General features: G+C 43.1%; 1 protein-coding gene across 2 annotated transcripts in view; it reads right to left on the bottom strand.

The window, feature by feature from the left end:
• The window catches only part of PEX14 (peroxisomal biogenesis factor 14), a 149834-nt gene extending 128611 nt beyond the window's left edge, over nt 1-21223 (bottom strand). For both annotated transcript variants that reach the window (XM_044667727.1, XM_044667728.1), the window contains exons 1-2: nt 20328-21223; nt 3934-3981 (exon numbers count right to left, since the gene is read on the bottom strand). In XM_044667727.1, coding sequence (XP_044523662.1) covers nt 3934-3981; nt 20328-20411 — 132 coding nt within the window. In that variant the 5' untranslated portion in view covers nt 20412-21223. The remainder of the gene's footprint in view (nt 1-3933; nt 3982-20327) is intronic.
• Nucleotides 21224-22091: the final 868 nt, after the last annotated feature.

Here is a 22091-nt window from a genome sequence, read left to right as displayed (position 1 = left end):
ACTTTTTTGAAAATCAGGCCACATGTTCTCCAATCCTGGGCTGCGTCTTCCATTCACCACAATTTTCAAAGATTACTGAGAACAGATCAGCAATCACATCTGCTAGTTCTTTCAGTATCTGGGAATGGACTTCACTGGGTCCAAAAGACTCAGATTCATAAAAGTCAGCTAGTGGGTGCTCTTACTAGCTCCCCTTTTGTGTCAGTTATCTCTTCCCTATTAGCCATTTTAGTTCCAAACATTCTCCTTGGCAAAGAAAACAGAAGCAAATTCCAAGTGGCATAATTCTGTCTTCTCTCCACTGTCCATGACATTGTCCATGTAGCAGGCTTGGTCTCTGGATTGCCTTTTCATTAACCTTCTTTTTGCTCAATGGTCTCAGTTCATAGAGCTCTAGCACCATTAAATTTTATGAAACCACACCATCCTTTTATACTCACCCTCTATTTACTTGCTTTCTTTTTCTGGACATGGCTTCCTATAATCTGAACTGGTCAGAGTTTCCTATGCACCCATATATACCTCTCTAATACCTCCTTTTCCTCTTCACCAAACTTATGTCTTCAGAATTTCACTCCTGAGTGCCTTCCTCCCAGGATGACTTCCTTGAATTCCATGCCATAGGTTTCTATTTATTCTTTCTCTGAACCTTTGAAATTTTGTCCTATTAAAATCCAAGATGCACAGTGAACTGGGTCCAGCTTTCTTCTCCTTCTCTATTGGAATCTCAAAGCTGGGAGGTTCACTTTTCCAGGTCCCCCCCCCCATTTTCACCCCAAGAATAGGTTCTTCCAAGAGGTTTAGTGAGAATCAGATACAGTATAGGGTTTCATCTTGTCAATTCCACTGATTTTGGAAGGATGAATTTATGACTAAGCCAGTCAAGAAGTCATTAGCTACTCTGCGCCTGGCAGAAAAAGCACACCAGCAAATGTCAGGCTTATGATTCAAACTGGTTTATTTTCTCCAAGTGTGTGATCTATAATACTCTCCACTGAGAGCATCACTGATCTTTCCTCAAATGATCTCTCCCACACTTCCCTGCTCTGCCTCTTAGATTTCCTTCCTTGTGTAGCCACTGTATGTGCAGCTCTACTTTAACACTCATGTCACTCTTCCAATGACCCATCTTGTTTCTTTTGAATAAGATATGTCACCCCAGAGCCATATTCCAGTGACAAGCATTCTCTTACCAAGTCTCAGTAATACCTATAATACCAAACTTATCTTCTTTATATTAGAATCTCCAGGTCTCCTTGCTAGTTGCCCATATTTTGTGAATGTGTAGACATGCATTAGGAACAGCAGATTTTATTACTGATTTCTTTCTTGGATTTCTACCTCCTATGAACTTCAGGATGTCTACAACTATTCTTCCTATAATGGTAACTATTATCCATAGTAATATCTACCTTATTTAATATTCACCAGGCAATTTGTTCCTACCCCTTTCTCTGCAGTCTGAAGCCTTTTTAACTAGATTTGTAAGACTCCAGGCAAAGAACTCTGACCACCTTTCTTTGGTTCCAAGAAGCTATCATTCTTAAAGTTTAAACTATAGTCCAGGAATACAAATTCAAATCTACAAGATCATCTTGTTAACCAGCTGTTTTCTTCCTAAATCTGTCTTTATCTTCTGAAACCCTTGCTGTCATGAAAGTATCACCTAAGTCCCTGGGCCTTTAGTTTCTTATTCAAGCCTTTCATCTCCAATAGTGCCTTCTAGATTGCTTTTGTTGGTACCATTTGGGTCCACATGAATTAAAAGAAGTAGAGAGTAGTGGTGAAGTAGTGGTGCCTGAGTACCCACAGTCACACTCTCCCTTGAGCACTGCGTCCTTGTTCCCACATCTGATGCTCTCTCCTTTGAAAAGAGTCTTCCTGAATCTCAGCTTCAAATGTTTAATACCCCTGCTCCTTTTTTTTCTCTGCATGCCACTTGATATAGCTCATGACTGCCCTTTGTCTCTTCAGATCCCTTTATCTTCTTTGTTTTTAGTTTAAGTCCTTCAGTGGCTCATGGAGATGCTTTATCTTCCTTCAAAGTCTGAGTGAGGTAAAGCATCCAGGAGGCCCTTTAGCTTCTTCTCTAGGAAGTATATGAGCTTGCACTTCTAGCACCTGGCTACAACAGAAACAGAAATATCATGTACTCCCTGCAGGTCACTGCACACATTTCTTTGCTCTCCAAACTTGCTGGATATGAGATCCTGAGTCCTTGCCATTCTGACTAACATCTCCATGGGAGAACTGCTGTCTGGGCATCTACAACAAAAAACCCAGAGATGGTGCTTCAATGCTCAAAAGCACTTCTTTTTTTTTTTTTTTTTTTTATTTTAAACCCTTAACTTCTGTGTATTGGCTCCCAGGCAGAAGAGTGGTAAGGGTAGGCAATGGGGGTCAAGTGACTTGCCCAGGGTCACACAGCTGGGAAGTGTCTGAGGACCTCCCGTCTCTAGGCCTGGCTCTCAATCCACTGAGCTGCCCAGCTGCCCCCTCATAAGCACTTCTGACAAACATGCCCGAGTTCTTTTAGTTCCTTTCTTAAGCTCTTACCCAACTTACCAACTATCTTCTTAAGTCTTTTTTGGTCCACAGCAGCTCAAGCCAAACTCATCCTCTTCCAAATCCTCCTTCACCTCACCACACCATCACCTCCAAAATACTTCCTCCAAATTTAATCCTGGACTTCCAAAAGCCTTCCAAAAACCCTTTATAATTCCTTTTCCTCTGCTAAGTCCTTCTCTTGCTCATTCTTCCAAGGACAGAGAACTTTTTTTCCCCCATTGACTATGGTCTAGTCATGGTTTACCCATGCTGGAAGCAAAAGGGTTTTCATTTATCCCTAATGAAGCTCCTTCATTTAGATTTGTTCCATCCTTTTGTTCTTTTTGGCATCCCAATGTTAGTCTATTCAACTCCAAGTTGTGAAATTCATTATCTATGCCTTTATCTAAATAATTGTTAAAAAAAAATGGAATAGAGGGGGCAGGTGGGTAGCTCAGTGGATTGAGAGTCTGACCCAGAGACCGGAGGTCCTGGGTTTAAATCTGGTCTCAGACACTTCCCAGCTGTGTGACCCTGGGCAAGTCACTTGACCCCCATTGCCCACCCTTACCACTCTTCCACCTATAAGTCAATACACAGAAGTTAAGGGTTTAAAATTTAAAAAAAAAAATGGAATAGAAATGTCTGTAGAACTCACATTCCCAAAAGAAAAATCCCAAGAGCACTTTTTATTGTATATTTATACTAGTATAATTATCATGTATTACCGCTTATCCAAGGGCAGCAACTTGGTGTGGCTAAATCAAGAAACCTAGATCCCAATATCAATTCTGACACTTCCTAGCTTGGTGAACCTGCTCCAGTCGTGTAATTTCTCTCAGGCTCAATTACACCCCCTATATCACAGGAATAAACCTGAGACAATGCTGCCAATGGAAATCACAGATACCTCCCTCACAAAAGACCTGGGGAAAGTTGGCAACACCAGAGCAAAGACCAGAGATGATGGATCTTGGAGATCAACCTGGGATGCTGATGAGCTCAAAATCCAGAAATGTCAAGCCACTTGTGAGATATCACCAGCCAGCAAAGGACACTGGATTATGATTCTATGGTGGCTGCCCTTATCACCAACAAACACTTGGACTCAAAGAAGCAAAGATCTGACTCCCTGCAGAAGCACATCTCATTTTATAATTGCAGGAAGCAGTCAGAGGTCAGAGACCAAATGCCATTGATTGGTAAGCTTTCTCTTAGTACAACATCTGCATTTTTTAAAGGTTAGAACTGCTACAAAAGTGCATATGGTTAAAATATTTTCTAAAAGAAGAAAGCTCACAAAATATTTTAATTTACAGGATTGCAGACAGAGCTAGGAGAGAGCTCATTATTTGAAAGGAAATAAAACCCATCTTGGGGACTCACAAGAGGTTCCCGAGGCACCACATTTTCATTTTCTGGGGTAGAGCCAGGCTGTAAAGGAAAAAAAAAAAAAAAAAGACATAAGTGAGATGACAGTGCCACCCAATGGACACCCCAAACTGGAATATGATGGAGCATCACTCCTCCCCAAGCACAATCTGACTACAGGGTGTGTGCTGAGGTCCATGGCTGGACTGTGGTGTGAAAAGGGGCATAGAAAGTCCAGGATCCAATAGCCAAGAAGCACCAGGTCCAAGCTGCAGACCCAGGTTTCTTTGCTCAAAGTCTTGTGCTCTTTCCATCATCTCAAGATACCTCTCTATGAAGAGCCTGAGCAAAGGTACAAGGGAGTACAGGTGCGCTCTGGGGTCAGTCATCCTGTTTGGCCCTCAGATTGTGGGAGTGGTGTCTTAAGCCAAAGATCCAGGGCAAAAACAAGGCTGCCCCCTTTGTTTCCCCCTTACATCCCTACAATACACACTCTACCTCAAGCTACCATTACACTGGGAAAGACAGGCTTTGGCCACAAGAGGGCCCCAGCTGTCCACAGCTGTGCAGGTCTGGTGAAATGCCAGGGATTCCAGGCACAGCCTTCTACTAGTCCCTGCTCTCAGAGCTTGGCATGAGAAAGATGGTAGGCTCGCTGTATGCTTCAATTCTTCACTCCTCACCTTCTCAGAGCAGATAGGCATTTTCTTTTATTATATGCCAGTGAGATCACCACCCCCACGGTAAAGGAAGTGAGCACTCCTTCTACTTCCCTAAATCCTCTGGGCGCCCCAAGGCTCTTTTCCCCTGCATGCCCCCCACCACTTTCACAGTGGTCTTGTGATCTGTCTGCCCTGGCCAAAGCTCCTGGACTGAGCTAGACAAGGCTCTAGGGCAGTGATGGGCAACCTTTTGAGCTTGGTGTGTCAAAATTTGCCAACCGAGCATAACTCAGGTGGTGTGTCGCTTTGAGAAAAAACAACATAATTTCGCAATATTTAGTTTAAATAACAAAAATGTATAATTGTAATATATAACTGCATTTAATAAACCAAAATAGGTAAATTAATAATAGGTAGAATTGTCATCTATATTGCACAGAGTATCTACACTACACTACAGCAAATGTTTCATCCTCGGCATGCAACCCCATACTTCTCTGTATGCAGCCATGTGTCATCAAAAATGGCTACATGTGTCAGTGCTGGTACACGTGTCATAGGTTTGCCATCACCACTCTAGGGAAACCTAAAAGCCAACAGTTTGGGCTATTTTCTTAAGGAAACTAAGCCCAGAGGGAGCCACAATTCGGATAATTATAACTACCAAGGCTTCTTCCAACAATCTGCCATCAAGAAACATGTCTCAGGAGCCATCCTTGACAGCCGAGGACCAGTGAGTTCCCCCACAGACTTCCTTCCTGCAGAGATATGCCTTCCTTAAGGAGGTAACCCTTTGCAAACAGTCAATAGTGTTCATACTGTTCTGACAGGCCCAAGGCACTAAAGCTGGGCAGTAAGGGGTTAAGATCATCACGAACCCAGGAAAGAGGGGCTGAGGAGAAAGGGGGCTAGACTTGGGAATCCAGGGACCCACACCAGAACTCAGGCACTTCCACTTACTTCAATAACTCATTTCAAACATTTTGCCTATTTCCCCACCTGTAAATGGGGATAATAATGTTCATATCACCTGCCTCACAGGATTGCTGAAGAAAAGACACTTGTACTATATAGAATAAGTGATCATTATAAACCATAGTCTCATTCCCAAAGGACAATTAGGTGGCACAGGGAATGGGAGTGCCAGGTCTGGAGTCAGGAAAACCTGAATTCAAATCCAGCTTCAGACACTTAGTAGCAACTGTGTCTCTGGGCAAGTCACTTCACCCTGTTGGTCTCAGTTTCCTCATCTGTAAAATGAGCCAAAGAAGGAAATGGCAAACCATTACAGCATCTTTTTCAAGGAAATCCCAACTGGGGTCACAAAGAGTGAGCCTCAACTAAAAAGAAATAAATAACAAAACAACTACCCATTTTCAATAATACCCTAGAATCGAAGTGCTTCTATTCTCTCAATTCTCTTTCACTTAACTACCATACCAACCCTGGTAGGTTTAATTATCATTTCTATGAAGATGATTCTGACATCTATAGACCCAGTCCCCTGACACCCAACACTAACTGTCAAATGGATATTTCAGCCTGGATGTTCCATAAGCATTTTAAGCATACAATAGCCAAAAGAATACTTACTATGTTTCCCCAAAAATTCCCTCTACCTTTCTGAGATCCCCTGTGTTTTTGGCACCCCTCTTTCCAGTTACCCAGTTCACACCCTCAGTTTTATCCTTAACTCCTCACTCTTCTTAGCTCCACATACTCCAGTGGTTGCTATATTTTGTCATTTCTACCTCCACGATAGCTCTCTCTTCATTCCCTTCATGCTCCTCACTTAACTAAAACACATTATACCAATGTTTGCTTGAACCACCACAATAACCTCCTAATGGGCTTCCCTGCCTTGAGTCTCTATCTGATCAAGTCCAGCCTCCACTCAGCTGCCAAGGAGATACTCATTTAGAAAGGGCAGACCTGAGCATTATGATAAACTCTAGTGGCTCCCTATTACCCTAGGACCCAAAGCAAGTTCCTCTGGTGGCTCATCTGGTATCTACTACATCGTGACCCCAACCTATGTTTTCAGTCTTCACACACTCTTCAATCAGCCATGTCAAGCCAAGTGTCCAGTAAATATTAAACATGTTCAAACATTGTGCTAAGCAATGAGATTATAAAGGCCAAAAAAATACTGTCCCTTCCTTCAAGGGCCTCACATTCTGGTGGATGGAACAAGATGTAAGCAACCAGATAACAAACAAGACATAGACAGAGGAGATGGAGGACACTGTGAAGGAGGTGGGAACTGGCTGCTGGAGAAAAAGGCTCCCAAGCCTAGGTGGGAGAGGAAAGAAAGTCAGGGAGACCAGGATAGAGAGGTGAGGGGAAAACCACATTCCAGAGACAAAGGATTGACAGTCAGTACAAAAGCACACAGATGGGAAATGGAAAATCATGTTGTTCAGTCATTTCGGTCATGTCTGACCCTTTATAACTCCATTTAGGGTTTTCTTGGCAGAGATACCGGAGTGGTTTGCCATTTCTTTCTCCAGCTCATTTTACAGATAAGGAAACTGAGGCCAACAGAGTTGTTATTTGCACATACCAGATTTGAAATCAAGTCTTCCTGATTCGAAGCCCAGTGCTCTATCCACTATACTACCTAGCCATCCCATTATTCCCCAAATCATGCTGGAAAAATTATAAAGACTGGCATCACTGGATCATGTAGTTACATGTATATACATGTACATACATATACATACACATATACATATATACACATGCATGGAGTATGTAGAGGAGAATAGTGTAGGAAGACAGAAAGGTGTTGCCATACCTTTTCAGTGGCCATCCTTCATGCCCAAAATGCACTCCAACCCTTAGAAATTCTCATTTTTGCCAAAACTCTGCTCAAGTGACACCATATCCAGGAAGCCTTTCCAGATTCTATCCACCTGCTAGTGCCACTCCCTCAAAACCACAACCTTCCAGCTGTTTTGTGTACATGTACCCATCTGTGCACTTCATACCTCCTGACAGAATGAAAGTTCTCTAAAGGCAGGGATGGCTCCATTTTGATCTTCGTATCCCTAGCACCTGGCAACATTCCTGGTTGCTTAACTGAGCTCCACCAATAAAAGGAACTGGACAGGACCCCAGGACCCATCCAGTCCAACCCACTTTTGACCTCATATCTCTTCTACAATAGTCCCACCTCCAGTGAGGAAGTGTCCACCACTCTAATAGGGCAGGCCACTCCAGTTTGGGTCAGCTCTCTGCGTTAAGTACTGCTTTATATCCAGCCTAAACTTTTCTCTGTGGCTGCACCCCACTGAAAGTGCAAAATCACCAAGTCTGGGGGCCCATAGTGAGAGCTTAATAAATGCTGACTGACAGAGCTAAAAGCAACCACTCCAAACCCCTTTCTCCCACTGAAACAGAAAGTGAGCCAGCAGACTCCCTGTAGCAGCAAAGGATACACTCAGCTCCCCTTCTCCTTACTATTCAGCTGCCTAGGGAACTGGCCAACAGGGATCACACTGGTATTCAGCATGGCAATTAGCCCCAGAAAGTCTGGACAGAAAGCCTCAGCTTCCTAATCTTCCTTTCTGCAATGGGAACAAGTCTTAAAAGCCATCTAAATAGAGGCAGCTGGGTAGCTCAGTGAATCAAGAACCAGGCCTGGGGACAGGAGGTCCTGGGTTCAAATGTGACCTCAGATATTGCTTAGCAGTATGACCCTGGGCAAGTCACTTAACTCTCATTGCCTAGCCCTTAACTGCTCTTCTACCTTGGAACCAATCCTTACTCTATCAATTCTAAGACAGAAGAAGGTAATAGTTTGGTTTTTTTTTACTTCTAGCATGCTTCCCTCACTTTGACTGTAACACATTTATTAAGCAGCTGCCTTCATTCTGAAAAATACAAATAATTAAGTTCCCAGTGGACAGAAACGGTTCTTTTTTATTTGTATCCAAGTGCCTTCCTTGCCCGTAGTCAATGTCTACTGTTTGTTGAACTTTATTATTATTTATTAGCCTAACTCATGACTGCTGGATCTACTTATCTCAAGCCTTTTTCCACTCCAGTCTAGTCCATCCTCCACTCAGCTATCAATTTAATCTTCCTACAGCAAAGATCTGACCACATTACCCCACCTTTCATTAAATTCCAGTGGCTCCCTATCACCTCTTAGATCAAATATAAAATCCTGTTGTCATTCAAAGCCTTTCACAACCCTCCTATCCTACCTTTCCCATCTTCTTACACCTTACTCCTTGTAATATATTATGCCATCCAGGAACACTGGCCCCTCTGACAAGCTTCAGACAAGACCTTGCATCTGCAGTCTGCAGACACTAGTTGTCCATCATTCGTGCATGGAATGTACTACCTCTCCACCACCTCTGGACTCCCTGGCTTCCTTCAAGTTCCAGCTAAAATCTCAACTTCTGGAAGAAGACTTTCCCAGTTCTCCTTGACTCTAGTGTCTTCCCTCTCCTGCTTATCTCCAATTTCTCCAGTCCATAGCTTGTTTGTTCATGGCTGTTTTTATGTTGTCTCCCCCATTAGAGAGCAAGTTCCTTGAGGGCTTTTGTCTTTCTTTGAATCCCAAGTGCTTAGTGCAGTCTGGTACATAGGGGGCACTTATATATTTACTAGCTAATTAAGCTATCACTCTTCCACTCAATTGTAACCATAATCCAGAAGCCCTTTTTCACAGAACACAAGTCACTCATTCACTTAACAGTCATTTCCTAATCACTCCCCATGTGTAAGGCACTCTGAAGAAGACAAGGACGAGTAATATGCCATCTTCAGAACTTAAGGGAACATGGGAAGACATGAACTGATGCAGAGTAAAGTCAACAGAACCAGGAAAACAACATACAGTGACTATATCAAAGCAAATAGAGACACCCCCCCCCCAATATAGAGTGCTGTTGGGCAACTATAGCCCCTCCCTCCTTTCACTAGCAAGACAAGGGATCTGTGGAATAGGCAGACAGATACCTTCAACCTAGTTGATTTCACTTAACTACTGTATGTATTTGAAAAACTCTTTCTTATAAGGAAAAGCTTTGAGGAGGATGTGGAAGAGTGAAATAGTCTTACAAATGAAAATATTGTATAATATAAACCTAGTCATCAACATAAATTTATTAAGCATTTATTGTGAGCTAAGTAGGTAGCTAGGAGGTGCAGCAGATAGAGCATCAGGCCTGGAGTCAGGAAGACTCATCTTCCTGAGTTCAAGTCTGGCCTTAGACACTATCAAGCTGTGTGACCCTGGGAAAGTCACTTAAACCTGTTTGCCTCAGTTTCCTCATCTATCAAATGATCTGGAGAAGAAAATGGCAAACCACTCTAGTATCTCTGCCATGAAAACCCCAAATCAGACACAACCGAAACGACTAAACAACAACAAAAAAATGTGTTAAGTGCTGTGCTAAAAAAAAAGAGGCAAAAGCCAGTCTGTCCTCAAGTAACTAGCAATCTGATGGGGAAGACAGCATGCAAACAAACTAATACATAGCAAAGTATATAGAAGATGAACAGGAGAGAATTAACAGAAGGAAGGCACTGTAATTAAGAGCTTTGGGGGAAAGCTTTCTTGAAAAGACTGGACTTTAGTTGGGCCTTAAAGGAAGTCAGGGAGGTCCATGTTGAAGTGGAAGAGAGAGAACATTCCAAGACTGGGGAACAGCCAGAGAGAATGCCTAGAGCCAAAAGACAGAACATCTTGTTTATGAAAAGGCCAGGAGGAGGCCAGTGTCACTGGATGGAAAAGTTAAGTGTCAGGGAACAAGGTGAAAGAAGACTGGAAAGATAGGAGGGAGCTAGGTTGTAAAAGGCTGTCCTTGCCCTCAAGAAGCTTATAGTCAAACACAAAAGTTCTTAGCTGGTAGTCCACAGACTCTCCAAGGGACACAGATAGAGCTGAGGATAGCTGTGAACTCAGATGGGAAACTAATTACATTCTTATTCAATATAACCAGTTTCCTTTGAAATCTCTGTATCTGATTGTCTGTATTCTGAGAAGGGGTCTGAAGGCTTCACAAAACACTGCCAATGAGATCCATGACCCCAAAAGGAAGAGCCCTTGATCTAGCAGGAGAAATAAGGTGTTTCCCTAAGTAATTATAAGGTAGCCTGTAATAAGGGCATCTGGAAAGACATGAAAGCTTTCATGGTAGAGAGAGATTGAGCTGAACTTTAAAGGTTGAACAGAATTTCAACAGAGCAAAGAGACAAAAGTAGGAAGTATGAGTCTTATGGAATAATGTCTCAACATTATCAACATCAAGCTGATTCCAGGTATATGAAGCAGGATAATGGAGACTGAGGCTAGAAAAGTAAGGTGACATCAGTTTGTGATGGGCCTCAAAAACAGACTAAGGAATTTGGATTTAATTACATGATAAACCACTCCAGTTTTTTTAAAGGAATCTGGGTGAAAGTGACAACAATCAAAGCTAATATGAACAGAGTAATCTGACAATAGTGTGCAGGAAGGATTCCTGGAAGAGTAAAGGGTCTGGAAGCAAGTTCAGTTAAGAACTTATTGAGAGATGTACAGGATCTGCTGCAGAGGGAAGAGAAACAAGAAAACAACACTCACAAAAGACCCCAACAATGTAAATGAAAAGAACAGTCACACACACAAGAAATAAAAGTGATTGTTGGGGGCGGCTGGGTGGCTCAGTAGATTGAGAGCCAGGCCTGGAGCCAGGAGGTCCTGGGTTCAACTGACCTCAGACACTTCCTAGCTGTGTAAGCCAGGGCAAATCACTTAGCCCCAATTGCCTAGCCCTTGCTGCTCTTCTGCCTTGGAACCAATACTCAGTATCAATTCTAAAACAGAAGGTAAGGGTTTAAAATAAAAAAGTGAATGTTGCAAAATTATAAAGGACAAGCAGAACTCCAAAGAAGGGGTTAAGAAAAGACCCTGGTCCCCTCTGCAGAAGGAAGAAATCCACAGGTACAATTCACTGCATATATTTCCAACCTATTTTGATGTACTGATCGATTTTACTGATTTTTTTTCCTCTTATTATTTGTCATATAGAGTTGGTATCTAAGAGAAGAGAAATGTAATTGGCAGCAATTCTGGTGATATTAAAAAAAAAAGGTATAAGTAATTATTTTTAAGAGGCTATCACAAGGACAGCAAAATCTCCAGGCATGAAGTCAGAGGGGCATGGGTTCAAATGTGACCTCAGTCACTGCCTAGCTATGTGAACCTGGCTAAGTCATTAAACCCTGATCGCCTAAGCTTTCCTGCTCTCTTCTTAAAATCCATATCAAAAGATAAGAGTTTTTAAAAAAAAAAGGGGGGGGGGAAGGAAGGGCCTATCATATTGGTCCAGGAAAGAGGTATTAAAGGTCTAGAGAAGCAGGGGGAAAAGGACAGAGAGCATTCCAAGGAAGCTTTTTTTTTTCAATTGTCATGCAAAACACACTTCCATCCTGGTTATAGTTGTATGAGCAAACTCAAACACAACCAAAACCTCAAAATAAAACCATAAATACACTGATGTGAATTGAAGCTCTTTCAACAACAGAAGCAATCTCTGGGCTCTCAAGAGGCTTCCTGAGCCTTCAGGGTCCCAGAGGTGCAGGGAACCCAAGGCACCCAACATCAGAGTGGCTGGGCACAGAGGGGCCTCCCCTGGCAAAGTAGATGAGAGGCCTCTGAGGTAAGATGAACAGGGGGCACTCCCATCACAGAAAAAAAACAAAAACCACAAGGTTGTTTCTAAGTGATTCTTTTTCCAAGACCTAAAAAAATTTCAGGATTCTCAAAAGGGAATTAAATCAATCAATTAACAAGCAGTTAGCAAATGCCTAATCCAGGCAAGGACTGGAGAGCCAAAGAATGAAACAACCCCTACTCTCAAGGAAGATGTAAGAAATATTCAAAAAACAACAAACTTGCATGTCAGCAAATCGGGGGTCAGGCAAGGGGCTTTGATGGTACTTGTTGACTGGAGCATCATCTGATTTCTAATAATCTGGCATACTCATAAAGTAATGTTCTGACTCGCCAAGAGTCTTTGGAAGGTAGAAGGGCCCAGAGTTCACCAACATGACCCTCTGGTTGGGACTTGAAGGTTCCCTTGGCTACCAAACCAGGCTCCACCTGACCCAGTATCTATTGTTGGAGAATAAGTCTTCTAATAGTGCCCTATAAGTCAGCCTATTTATTAAGGGGTTTGAGACTTGTAAAGTCAATCAAGCAACCCACAAGCATTTATAACTTGTGGCATATATACTATATGCCACAAATACAAAGAATCTCTCCTGGTAAGGAGCTTCTGTTCCAGTGGGGAAGATGATGAGTGCATACATAAGTGCATAGGGAATCAGTGTAAAGAGAATAAATACAAATGAATAACAAGGCAGTCTGGGAGATCAGGAAAGGCACTGATAGAAGCTCAGGTCTGAGCAACCTCTTGAAGAGCTTGAGGTAAAGGTGAGGAGGGAGTCTCAACTAGTCATGGGAGGCACAAGAGTGACAGGAGTGTCCAGTGTGAGGAACCCAGAAAAAAGCTAGTTTGCAGAGTATAGGATAGGAAGTGATACCCCACAACAAATAGTCTGGAGCCAAGTTGTGAAGGGCTTTAAAAACTCAAAAGAAGGTGGGGAGTTAGGTGGCTCAGTGGATTGAGAGCCAGGCCTAGAGATGGAAGGTCCTAGGTTCAAATCTGACACTTCCCAGCTGTGTGACTCTGGGCAAGTCCCTTAACCCCCATTGCCTAACCCTTACCACTCTTCTGCCTTGGAACCAATACAAAGTATTGACTCCAAGATGGAAGGTGAGATTTAAAAAAAAAAAAAAAAAAAACTCAAGAGAAGGGGCAGGTAGGTGGCTCATTGAATAGAGTCAGGCCTAGTTACAGAAGGTCTTGGGTTCGAATGTGGCCTCGGACACTGCTTACCTGTATGACCATGGGCAAGTCACTTAGCCCCCACTGCTGCTCTTCTGCCTTGGAACTGACACTTGTACTAGTTCTCTGACAAAAAGTGTTAAAAAACAAAACAAAACAAAACACCTGGGGGGCAGCTGGGTAGCCCAGTGGATTGAGAGCCAGCCTAGACAGGAGGTCCTGGGTTCCAATCTGACCTCAGAAACTCCTAGCTGTGTGACCCTGGGCAAGTCACTTAACCCCCATTGCCTAGCCCTTACCACTGTTTTGCCTTGGAACCATACACAGTTTTGATTCTAAGGCTGAAGGCAAAGGTTTAAAAAAAAAAAAACCTAAACAGAAGATTTTCTACTGGATCTTAGAGGCAACAGGGAGCCAATGGGGCTTGATAAGAGTAAGGGAGTGGAATAGTCCCAACAGTGTACAGATGGACTGGAAACAAGGAGCTTTTTGAGTCAGGGAGGCCATGTATGAGGCTATTGCAATAATCTAGGTGAGAGGTGGTTGTATTAGCAGGGAGAAGGGGGCAGGCAGATAGAAAAGAGAAACACCTTAGTGTGCAGGTGGGGTGAATACAAGCAAGAAACTGGCACCATCATATTGAGATATACACCAGCAAGACCCTTAAGGTAGGGTCCCATTCTACAGGCAAAAGATACAGCTGAAGTAAAAGAGAGCCATACTTTCAGCCAGTGGGAGGGCACTCTTCCCCCTCACAACCAGAGGGCTGGTTGGCACTGCTGCAAATACTCAAAACTGGGGACCAGGATGACTCATTGGCCAGTAGTCTAGAAATGCAGAGTCTGGGAGTTTTTAACCTCCCTCAGCTACAAGCTTGGCTTACCCACCCATACCTGTGGGAGATAATGTGATTAATCTTTATCTAAAAACAAAAACAGGCAATTCAAGGACCATAAATCATCTCACAAACACAGTTCTTTTTAGTTGGTATTCAAAGTACTATTACTATTAACCAGCAAGGGGCTTCTTTTCACAATAGCAAACTCCTATGGGATCACCAGGGAGGGGGCCAATAAATGACATAATAGTCATCCTTTGTTCTATAACTGAGTGAAGATTAAGTTGATGGATCTATCTCAAGTCACTGGGAAAAAGAGACCTTCACTGATTCCCAGAATAGAACCATAAAACCACTGAATCTCAATGGAAGAGACCTCAAAGACAATCTAGTTCAATCCACACCTGAACAAAATCTATACCTCTACAAAATGCTTCATAAATGGATCATCTATCCTGTTTGAAGCTCTCCAATGACAGGAAACTCACTACTTTATGAAACTGCTTATTTCAGTTTTGCATAACTCTAAATGTCAGGGATTTTTTCCCTTATAATGATCTGAAACCTGTCTACTAAAGTTTGCTGCATATTACATTGAAATGTAAGGTAGAAATATACTTCCTACCTATCCACTGACTTCCAACAAGGCCTCTCCACCTAAGTAGGCTTCCTAAGAGCAGGGACAGCTTCCTTTTGGTCTTGGTACCCCTAACATACAGTACCTGGCACATAGTCAGTGTTTAATGGGGATATCCATCTAAGACTACTTCACAGATCTCTCATGTTCAGTGAAATTTAAGATGGAAGGAGACCAAGTTCTAGGCCCCACTTCTAACTAGATCAGTTTCCTCAAGAGTTAAAGGAGGGGGAGGGGATGGTGGCAGCAGCTGGGTAGCTCAGTGGATTGAGAGTCAGGCCTAGAGATGGGAGGTCCTAGGTTCAAATCTGACCTCAGACACTTCCCAGCTATGTGACCCTGGGCAAGTCACTTGACTCCCACTGCCCACCCTTACCACTCTTCTGCCTTGGAGCCAATACACAGTATTGACTCCAAGATGGAAGGTAAGGGTTTAAAAAAAAAAAAAAAAGAGTTAAAGGAGATGATTTTTCCAGACCAACTCAGTCCAGTATGTCTATTTCTCATTGTCCCCCAAATCAAGGGAGGATCAATAGTCCCCAAGTTCTGTTTTCCTAATCACAATGCTCCCAAAATTTACATAATCAAACACAATTATTCTAAATAAGTTATGGCAAACTTATAGCATGCATGCCAAAAAAGATAAGCAGAGCCCTCTCTGTGGGCACACCTGCAGTCTCCCACCAGAGTTCTCTACTAGAAATCCAGAGGGACTCTGGGTGGAGCTGTTCCCCTCCCACTCCATGTGCCTGAGGATATTCACCTGCCCCTTTGCTCAGCAACCAATGGAAGCACTTCCTCCCTCCTTGGTCTTGAGGGGGGGGGGGGCAGGGCAGACCACAGCACTCAGTCTGGGAGGCAGGATGGGGGCGGGGTCCAGCATTCCATCTCTAAAAGGTTCACCATCACTGCTCTAAATCATGCTTGACACAGGTTTGTACAGAATACTTTATGGTTTATTAGACAATTCCTTACAACAACCCAGCCCTCTAAGGAGTCAGAGTTATAGTCCCTTTATTTTCTAGATGCAGAAGCTAAGATTGAAAGGCAGACGTAGCTTTCCCATGGCAGGGTAGTCCTACAAAACTTGCTCCAGAACTGAAGGGATCTCAGAGGTCATCACATTCAAACCCCTCACTTTACATGACAGGAAACTGGCCAGGAGAGGTGTAGGGACTCAGCTAAAGCCATATAAGTGCTAAGGATGAGTGGCAGAATTTGAACCCAGCTCCTCTCAAAAGGCAGTCAATGTTCTATCCTATTGATCTCACAGCTTCCTGTTTACTAAATGTCAGTATCTGCAGATCTAGTAAACACACAGGGGTCACCAGCCAGGAGAGGGAGGAGCATTTTTTTTCTCAGAATGAAACAGCCAATTCTCTGACTAGTGAGAATTTAGAAAATGAAGTTGTCTAGATCTCTTTATCATCTCTGATAATCTGATGAGGACAGTTTAGTTGATAAGGAAATAAGGACGGACCACGGGAGTTGTCTTTTACCTCATGCTTCCAGCTCTGTCTTCAGGAGCATGGAGTTTATTATATATATTTCAAGACTCATTTCACACAAAAGAAGCGCCCCCGCCCCCGAAACTTTGCAGATGCGCAGAAGTTACAAATTATGTCACATCAAAACACAAAACATTGGATTCAGAATAGACCAAGGCCAAGGCTGAATTTTGACTGGCTTCTTATCAGGATGCCAAGTTGGGGAGTATCCCTCTCAGGGTCGAATTGCCCCCACTAAGATTTTGGCCTTGGCTATACCAGGCAGCAGCATTCCTGGTCAAAGGGGAACAGTGTTAATCCTTTAAATTCAGGTTTGCTAGGAACTTAAAGCTTTTCAATAAGGCCACAATACTTTTCAACAAAAAATCACAAGGATCACAAAAGGGGTCAAAAGAGGAGTCTCAGATATTTATCTATTCTCTTATTGGCTTCCCACATCTAGTCAGTACAGTGGCACTTCCTCCTACAGAATAAAGCCACAAAGGTGACTGAGGAAAGGCAGGGAATTAGGGGTAGGCTATGGTCATCACACTGCAATACTGTATTGCCTGGGTCTGGAGAGAGAACCAAAACTCCCCATCATGTATAAAGGAAACTGAATTAAGGGTCTGGATAATGGACTGAGCTGAAATTTCATTTCCCCAATGATTCTCCTTCCTAGATCTGCATCTTGTCAATCTCCAATCTGTAGCAAGAGCCATCACTCCCAATATTTGCACCCAAAGAAACACAAACCGAGCTCAGGGGAAATGGCCTGAATCACACTCTAAAAGCCAGGGAAGTAGTAGTGGGAAGCAGAAATCCGGGGTGCAGCTGCTACATGAAGGAAACTTATTTTCACTTGTTCTTGTTAACGAAGAGATAAGTTCTGCTATTCCTGAATTTAGAGCCAGGAACCCAAGATTATAATTGCAGCCAGGTCCCCAAAATTTTAAACCCTCAGGACAAATCTCCAGTCCAGTTTATTTATAAGGATCTGATCTAAGTGAATTGTAAACATATTCTCAACCTTTGTTCTACATAAATATTGTCATTTTGGCACTCCACAAATGTCAAATGAAGAGAATTCCCAGAATCTCTGGGACTTTGGAGGCATTGTGAGAAAGGAAAAAGTTAGTAGTAGAGTATTAAAAATAAGGGAAGATAATGAGCACCCTAAAGAAAAGGAGGTTGGTATTTGATCTCCCACTAATTCTCAACCTGCCCAAAGAACTGTACATGGTAATTTCAGCCTATCAAAAAGTCCACCTGAGTTACCCAATATGAAGGAGTCCTTCACTTCAGGGTCAACCCCTAAGCCAAATTTAATCAATTCAAATCCTCCCCCAATCTCCCCAGACCACCAAATCTAATAAGAGCTTCCTAATTGGAATCTACCTGTTTTCTCGGCCTCCCCAAGGCATCCTTTCCACAGCTGCCAAATTAATCCTAAAACCCAGGGCTAAGACTACCCTGCTCAAAGGCCTTCACTGGTTCCCTCCAGCCTGAAGGATCAAATACAAACTCCTCAGCCAAGCCTGGCACCTGCTTCCCTTTCCAGACTGATTTAATTTTTCTTCTCTTTCAGTATAGTATTCTACATTCCAGGAAACTGGTCTACCAGTTCTTCTCTAAACCTACCCAGCCAGGCCCCTACACCTCCTCCAGGCAGCCTTTTAGATTTTCCAGTTCTCTCCGGCCATTACTTCCTTTTTTCTTACGTAGATGACACTGGAATCCCCCACCCCCTCTCTTGGGAACAAGTACAAATCTGCTTTGGGTTTTGTATCCCCAGAAGCTAGCACAAAGCTTTGCACATAAAATGGGTGGTCCTTAATAAAAGCTTGTTGGTTGGAGCCTTTGGATGAATTCCTGCTTCTGATCCACTTGGACTCATAAACCACAAAAAGAATCAAACAGTGGGGAAGAGTCCAAGGGGTCAGAACTGGAAAAGCAAACTGGGCAGCTCCCAGGCACCTAGGCAGTTGTAAAAGACCTTGACCCCAAGCCCAAAGTCCCAGCCATGAGGACTGGACAAAGGTTCTCAGATTCTCCAGTTTATTTCTCATCCCAGCCTCACTCTGCAATCCAGTTACACTGGCCAGCTTGATGTCTATCATAAGGGACACACCATCTCCCACCCCCCTGCCTTTGCACTGGCAGTTCCCAACAGCTAGAATGCCTTCCCTCATTACCTCCCCTTCTTATCTTTTCTCAATGTCTCCTACTTCAGAAAGCCTATTCCAGTTGCCTGAGTTGTTAGGAAGTTTTCCTTCCAGGCTACCTTCTGTCACCATATTTGGTACACACCTCATATGTACCCCCCCACTATTTACATGTTGCATCTCTCATCAGAATGTAGTTCCTTGAAGGCAAAGCCCATTTGTGCCTTTCCTTAGATTCTCAGCATAGTAGCTGGTACCGTGGTCAGGCACCCAGACAATGGCCCTCAAATCAATCCTCCTATGTTTGAGGGGGAAAGATAGCATTCCTCCTTCCTGTGAGCCATGACATTTTTGGGAAAAAAGGCCTTGGCAAAGACTACCCAAGCTGACTAGGCCAAAAAATGAACAAAATGCCGAAGCAGTAACCTTAATAACTCAAGCAAATTATTTTAATGAGAGACCAAAAAGATCTCTGACTTTCAGTCCTGAAGAAGAAACAAAATCTACAAAAGCCCTGTGAATGAGAGTGACAACTATAAAGAAAGGTGCATACTTAGAAGTATCCTTTAAAAGAATCATTCTAAGACACGTAAAAGGAAGAAGCTTATTATGGATAATGGAGCTAGGTGATATAGTAGATATAGTGCCAGGCCTGGAGTCAGGAAGTCTCACTTTTCTGAATTCAAATCCAGTCTCATACATTTACTAACTCACTTCACCTTGTTTGCCTCAGTTTCCTCATCTGTCAAATGAGCTAAAGAAGGAAATGGAAAACCATTCTCTGTATCTATACCAAGAAAATCCCAAACAGGGTCACAAAAGGTAGGACATGACTGAACAACAAGGAGATATAGGAAACTCTTTATCAGCAAATGTGTTATGCACAGAAAACATCAAGAGGATTTGGAGGAATTTTAATCCATTTGTGGGTAAGAGATCCATAACTTATCAGTTATTAAAGAAAAAAAGATAGTCCTAGCTTGAGACAGGAGTCTTAGCCTATTTCAAGATGTTCCACAAAATCTCCTTAACTGTTACTGTCAGAAATAGGACCATAGATAAGACAACTAATAATAATCACAGCAAACATCTCTATGGAGTTTTTAATGTTCATAGGGCCTCTAACCTGGCTTTCTTCAATGTCTTACCTAAAATCTCAACTTCTATATGAAGTCTTTTCCCATCCCCCTCAATTCTAGAGCCTTTCCTATTCATTGTCTCCAATTTATCCTGCAATTAGCTTGATTGTACACAATTATTTGCATGTTATCTGCTCCCCCCAAAAAAGATTGTGAGAATAGAGACTTACTTTTCCATGCATCCTCAGCACCTAGCAACAGTGCCTGGCACATAGTAGGGGCTTAAAAAATGTTCACTAATTGACTACTTGACCTATATTTATAGCATTTGATCCTCAGAACAAATTGTGGTCTTAGCTAAGCTATGCTGGAGAGAGGAAAAGTGATTTGCCTAGGGCAGTGATGGCAAACCTTTCAGGGACCACATGCCAACCCCACCCCCACCCCCACCCCCCCACACACACACACATACTGAATTGAGGGAAGAAAAGGAGAGGGATCGACCCAGCACTCTGTTCAGGGGTGGGAGACACAGTAGAGAGGGGGAAGGGAGCAGCTCCACCCGATTCCCTCTGCTTTTCTAGTAATTAACTCTGGCCAGGGAGGGCGCGTGTGCCCAGAGTGGTCTCTGCACACCATCTTTGGATGCATGCCATAGGATCACCATCATGGGCCTTAGGATTTCTTACCCTTTTGAGGAAGGCTTCAGTCTTCTCCACTCCAGGTCCAGCCCTACTCTGTTGGGAGTCACTGAGAGAAACTACTCTATCCATTAAGTCATCCTGCTATCAACTATTCTGACCCTCAACAGCAATGTCTCAAGTTCAAATGCAGACTGATGGTCCAAACAACCTTACTGTATTTTGACTGAGAAGACCAGGTCAGATCATCCAGTTCCATGGATATGGACATGGGCTATGATTTTTTTCTTTTTCTTTTTTTTTAAACCCTTACCTTCTATCTTAAAATCAATACTAAGTATTAGTTCCAAGACTGAAGAGTGGTAAGGCTAGGCAATAGAGGTTCAATGACTTGCCCAGGGTCACCCTGCTAGATCATGATTTTCCAAAGTGAGATCTCATCACTTCTCCATAGCAAGGAGATGACTAAGGATTGGGAAGACACCAAGTTAAAGGGACTTTGAGGCAAAGCCTGAGGACAGTGGCTACCAACAGCACTTCTCTCTAGCACCTCCAATGTGGGAACCTATCAATAGGAGTGAACCTTTACTAGCGGCTCCCCACACCCCAGGCAGCCTGCTATGATGCAATACCACCTCCAACATCTGTGGAAAGAAGGTCAAAGGAGAAGCAGATATTGAGGCTTTCGCAAAAGCAATCAAGGGCATGTGTGTCTTATATGGCAAAGGGAAGAGAGGTAAAATGCTTAAACTCAATGGGTTCTACAAAGGCTTCCAGTGCCAAGAATGTCAGATATCTTCCAGGATACTTAATATCAATTGCACTGCTGCCTAAAGTAGCCAAGACTTAAAGGCCCAGCCTGTGACATTCCAAGGCCACAGACACTGGGAAAGGCTGTACTCCAGGAATCTTAGCCTTTCAAAGAACTCCATGGGTGGGGTGTCCGAGAGCCTTGCCTTTAGACCACTCCTCAAACTCCAGATTCTGGCTAAAGCAGGTTTGGAACTGCTCTAAGGAAACCGTTATTTCCCACTTTGTCCAACTGTCCATCTCCTTCCTTCCTGAACATACAGCAGCAAAAATGATATTTCTACTGAAGAGGCCTAGTCTAGTGGTAATCAGGCCTTGTGCTTTTAGAGGAGTAAACAGTGTCTAGGAACTTTGCTTACAAAATATAGTAGCCCATGAATGAAGAATGGTTTTTGCATGTTTAAATAAATTTAAACTTGAAAATGTAAAAACCATTCTGAGCTCCCTGAAGTACAAAAACAGGTAGAGGCTGTCCTCAGGCTGTTCTCTGTTCACCCCCATCTTAGGGGATTGGGAAGAAAAGTCCTTGCATTACCAGAGCAATTCACTTGACCTCTCCTTAGCTATTTCTTCATCCATAAAATAAGGGCATTGAACTACATGATCATTCTGGTTCCTATTTCTTAGCCCTTTTGAGTCTATGTTCTCTCTGATCTTTGGTTTCTCCCATCAATAAATGGAGGGGCTTGTCTTGAATGTTCTCTAGGAATCATATTGGTACAATAAGAGAGCTGGATTTAGCATGAGGGCTAGGGTTCAAGGCCAGGTGTACAACTTTGGGCAAGTCTCTTCCTCTCCTTGGACCTCACCTGTAAAATGAGAGGGTAGGTCTAAATCAACTCTGAGGTCTCTTCCAGCTCCAAGTCTAGAAAGCCATGATTCTAGATGTCCAACAGCACAAAATGAATTGGGACTCTTCAGACTGAGTGAGATCCAGGAGCGACCCCTTACCAGAGTTCTCTAATTATCCAGGGAGAGTTTCCTGGCCCCAAGGGTCAGGAG

This window comes from Gracilinanus agilis, chromosome 3, assembly GCF_016433145.1.
Source record: "Gracilinanus agilis isolate LMUSP501 chromosome 3, AgileGrace, whole genome shotgun sequence".
Lineage (NCBI taxonomy): Eukaryota > Metazoa > Chordata > Mammalia > Didelphimorphia > Didelphidae > Gracilinanus > Gracilinanus agilis.
This window is presented reverse-complemented; position numbering and strand designations above follow the sequence as displayed.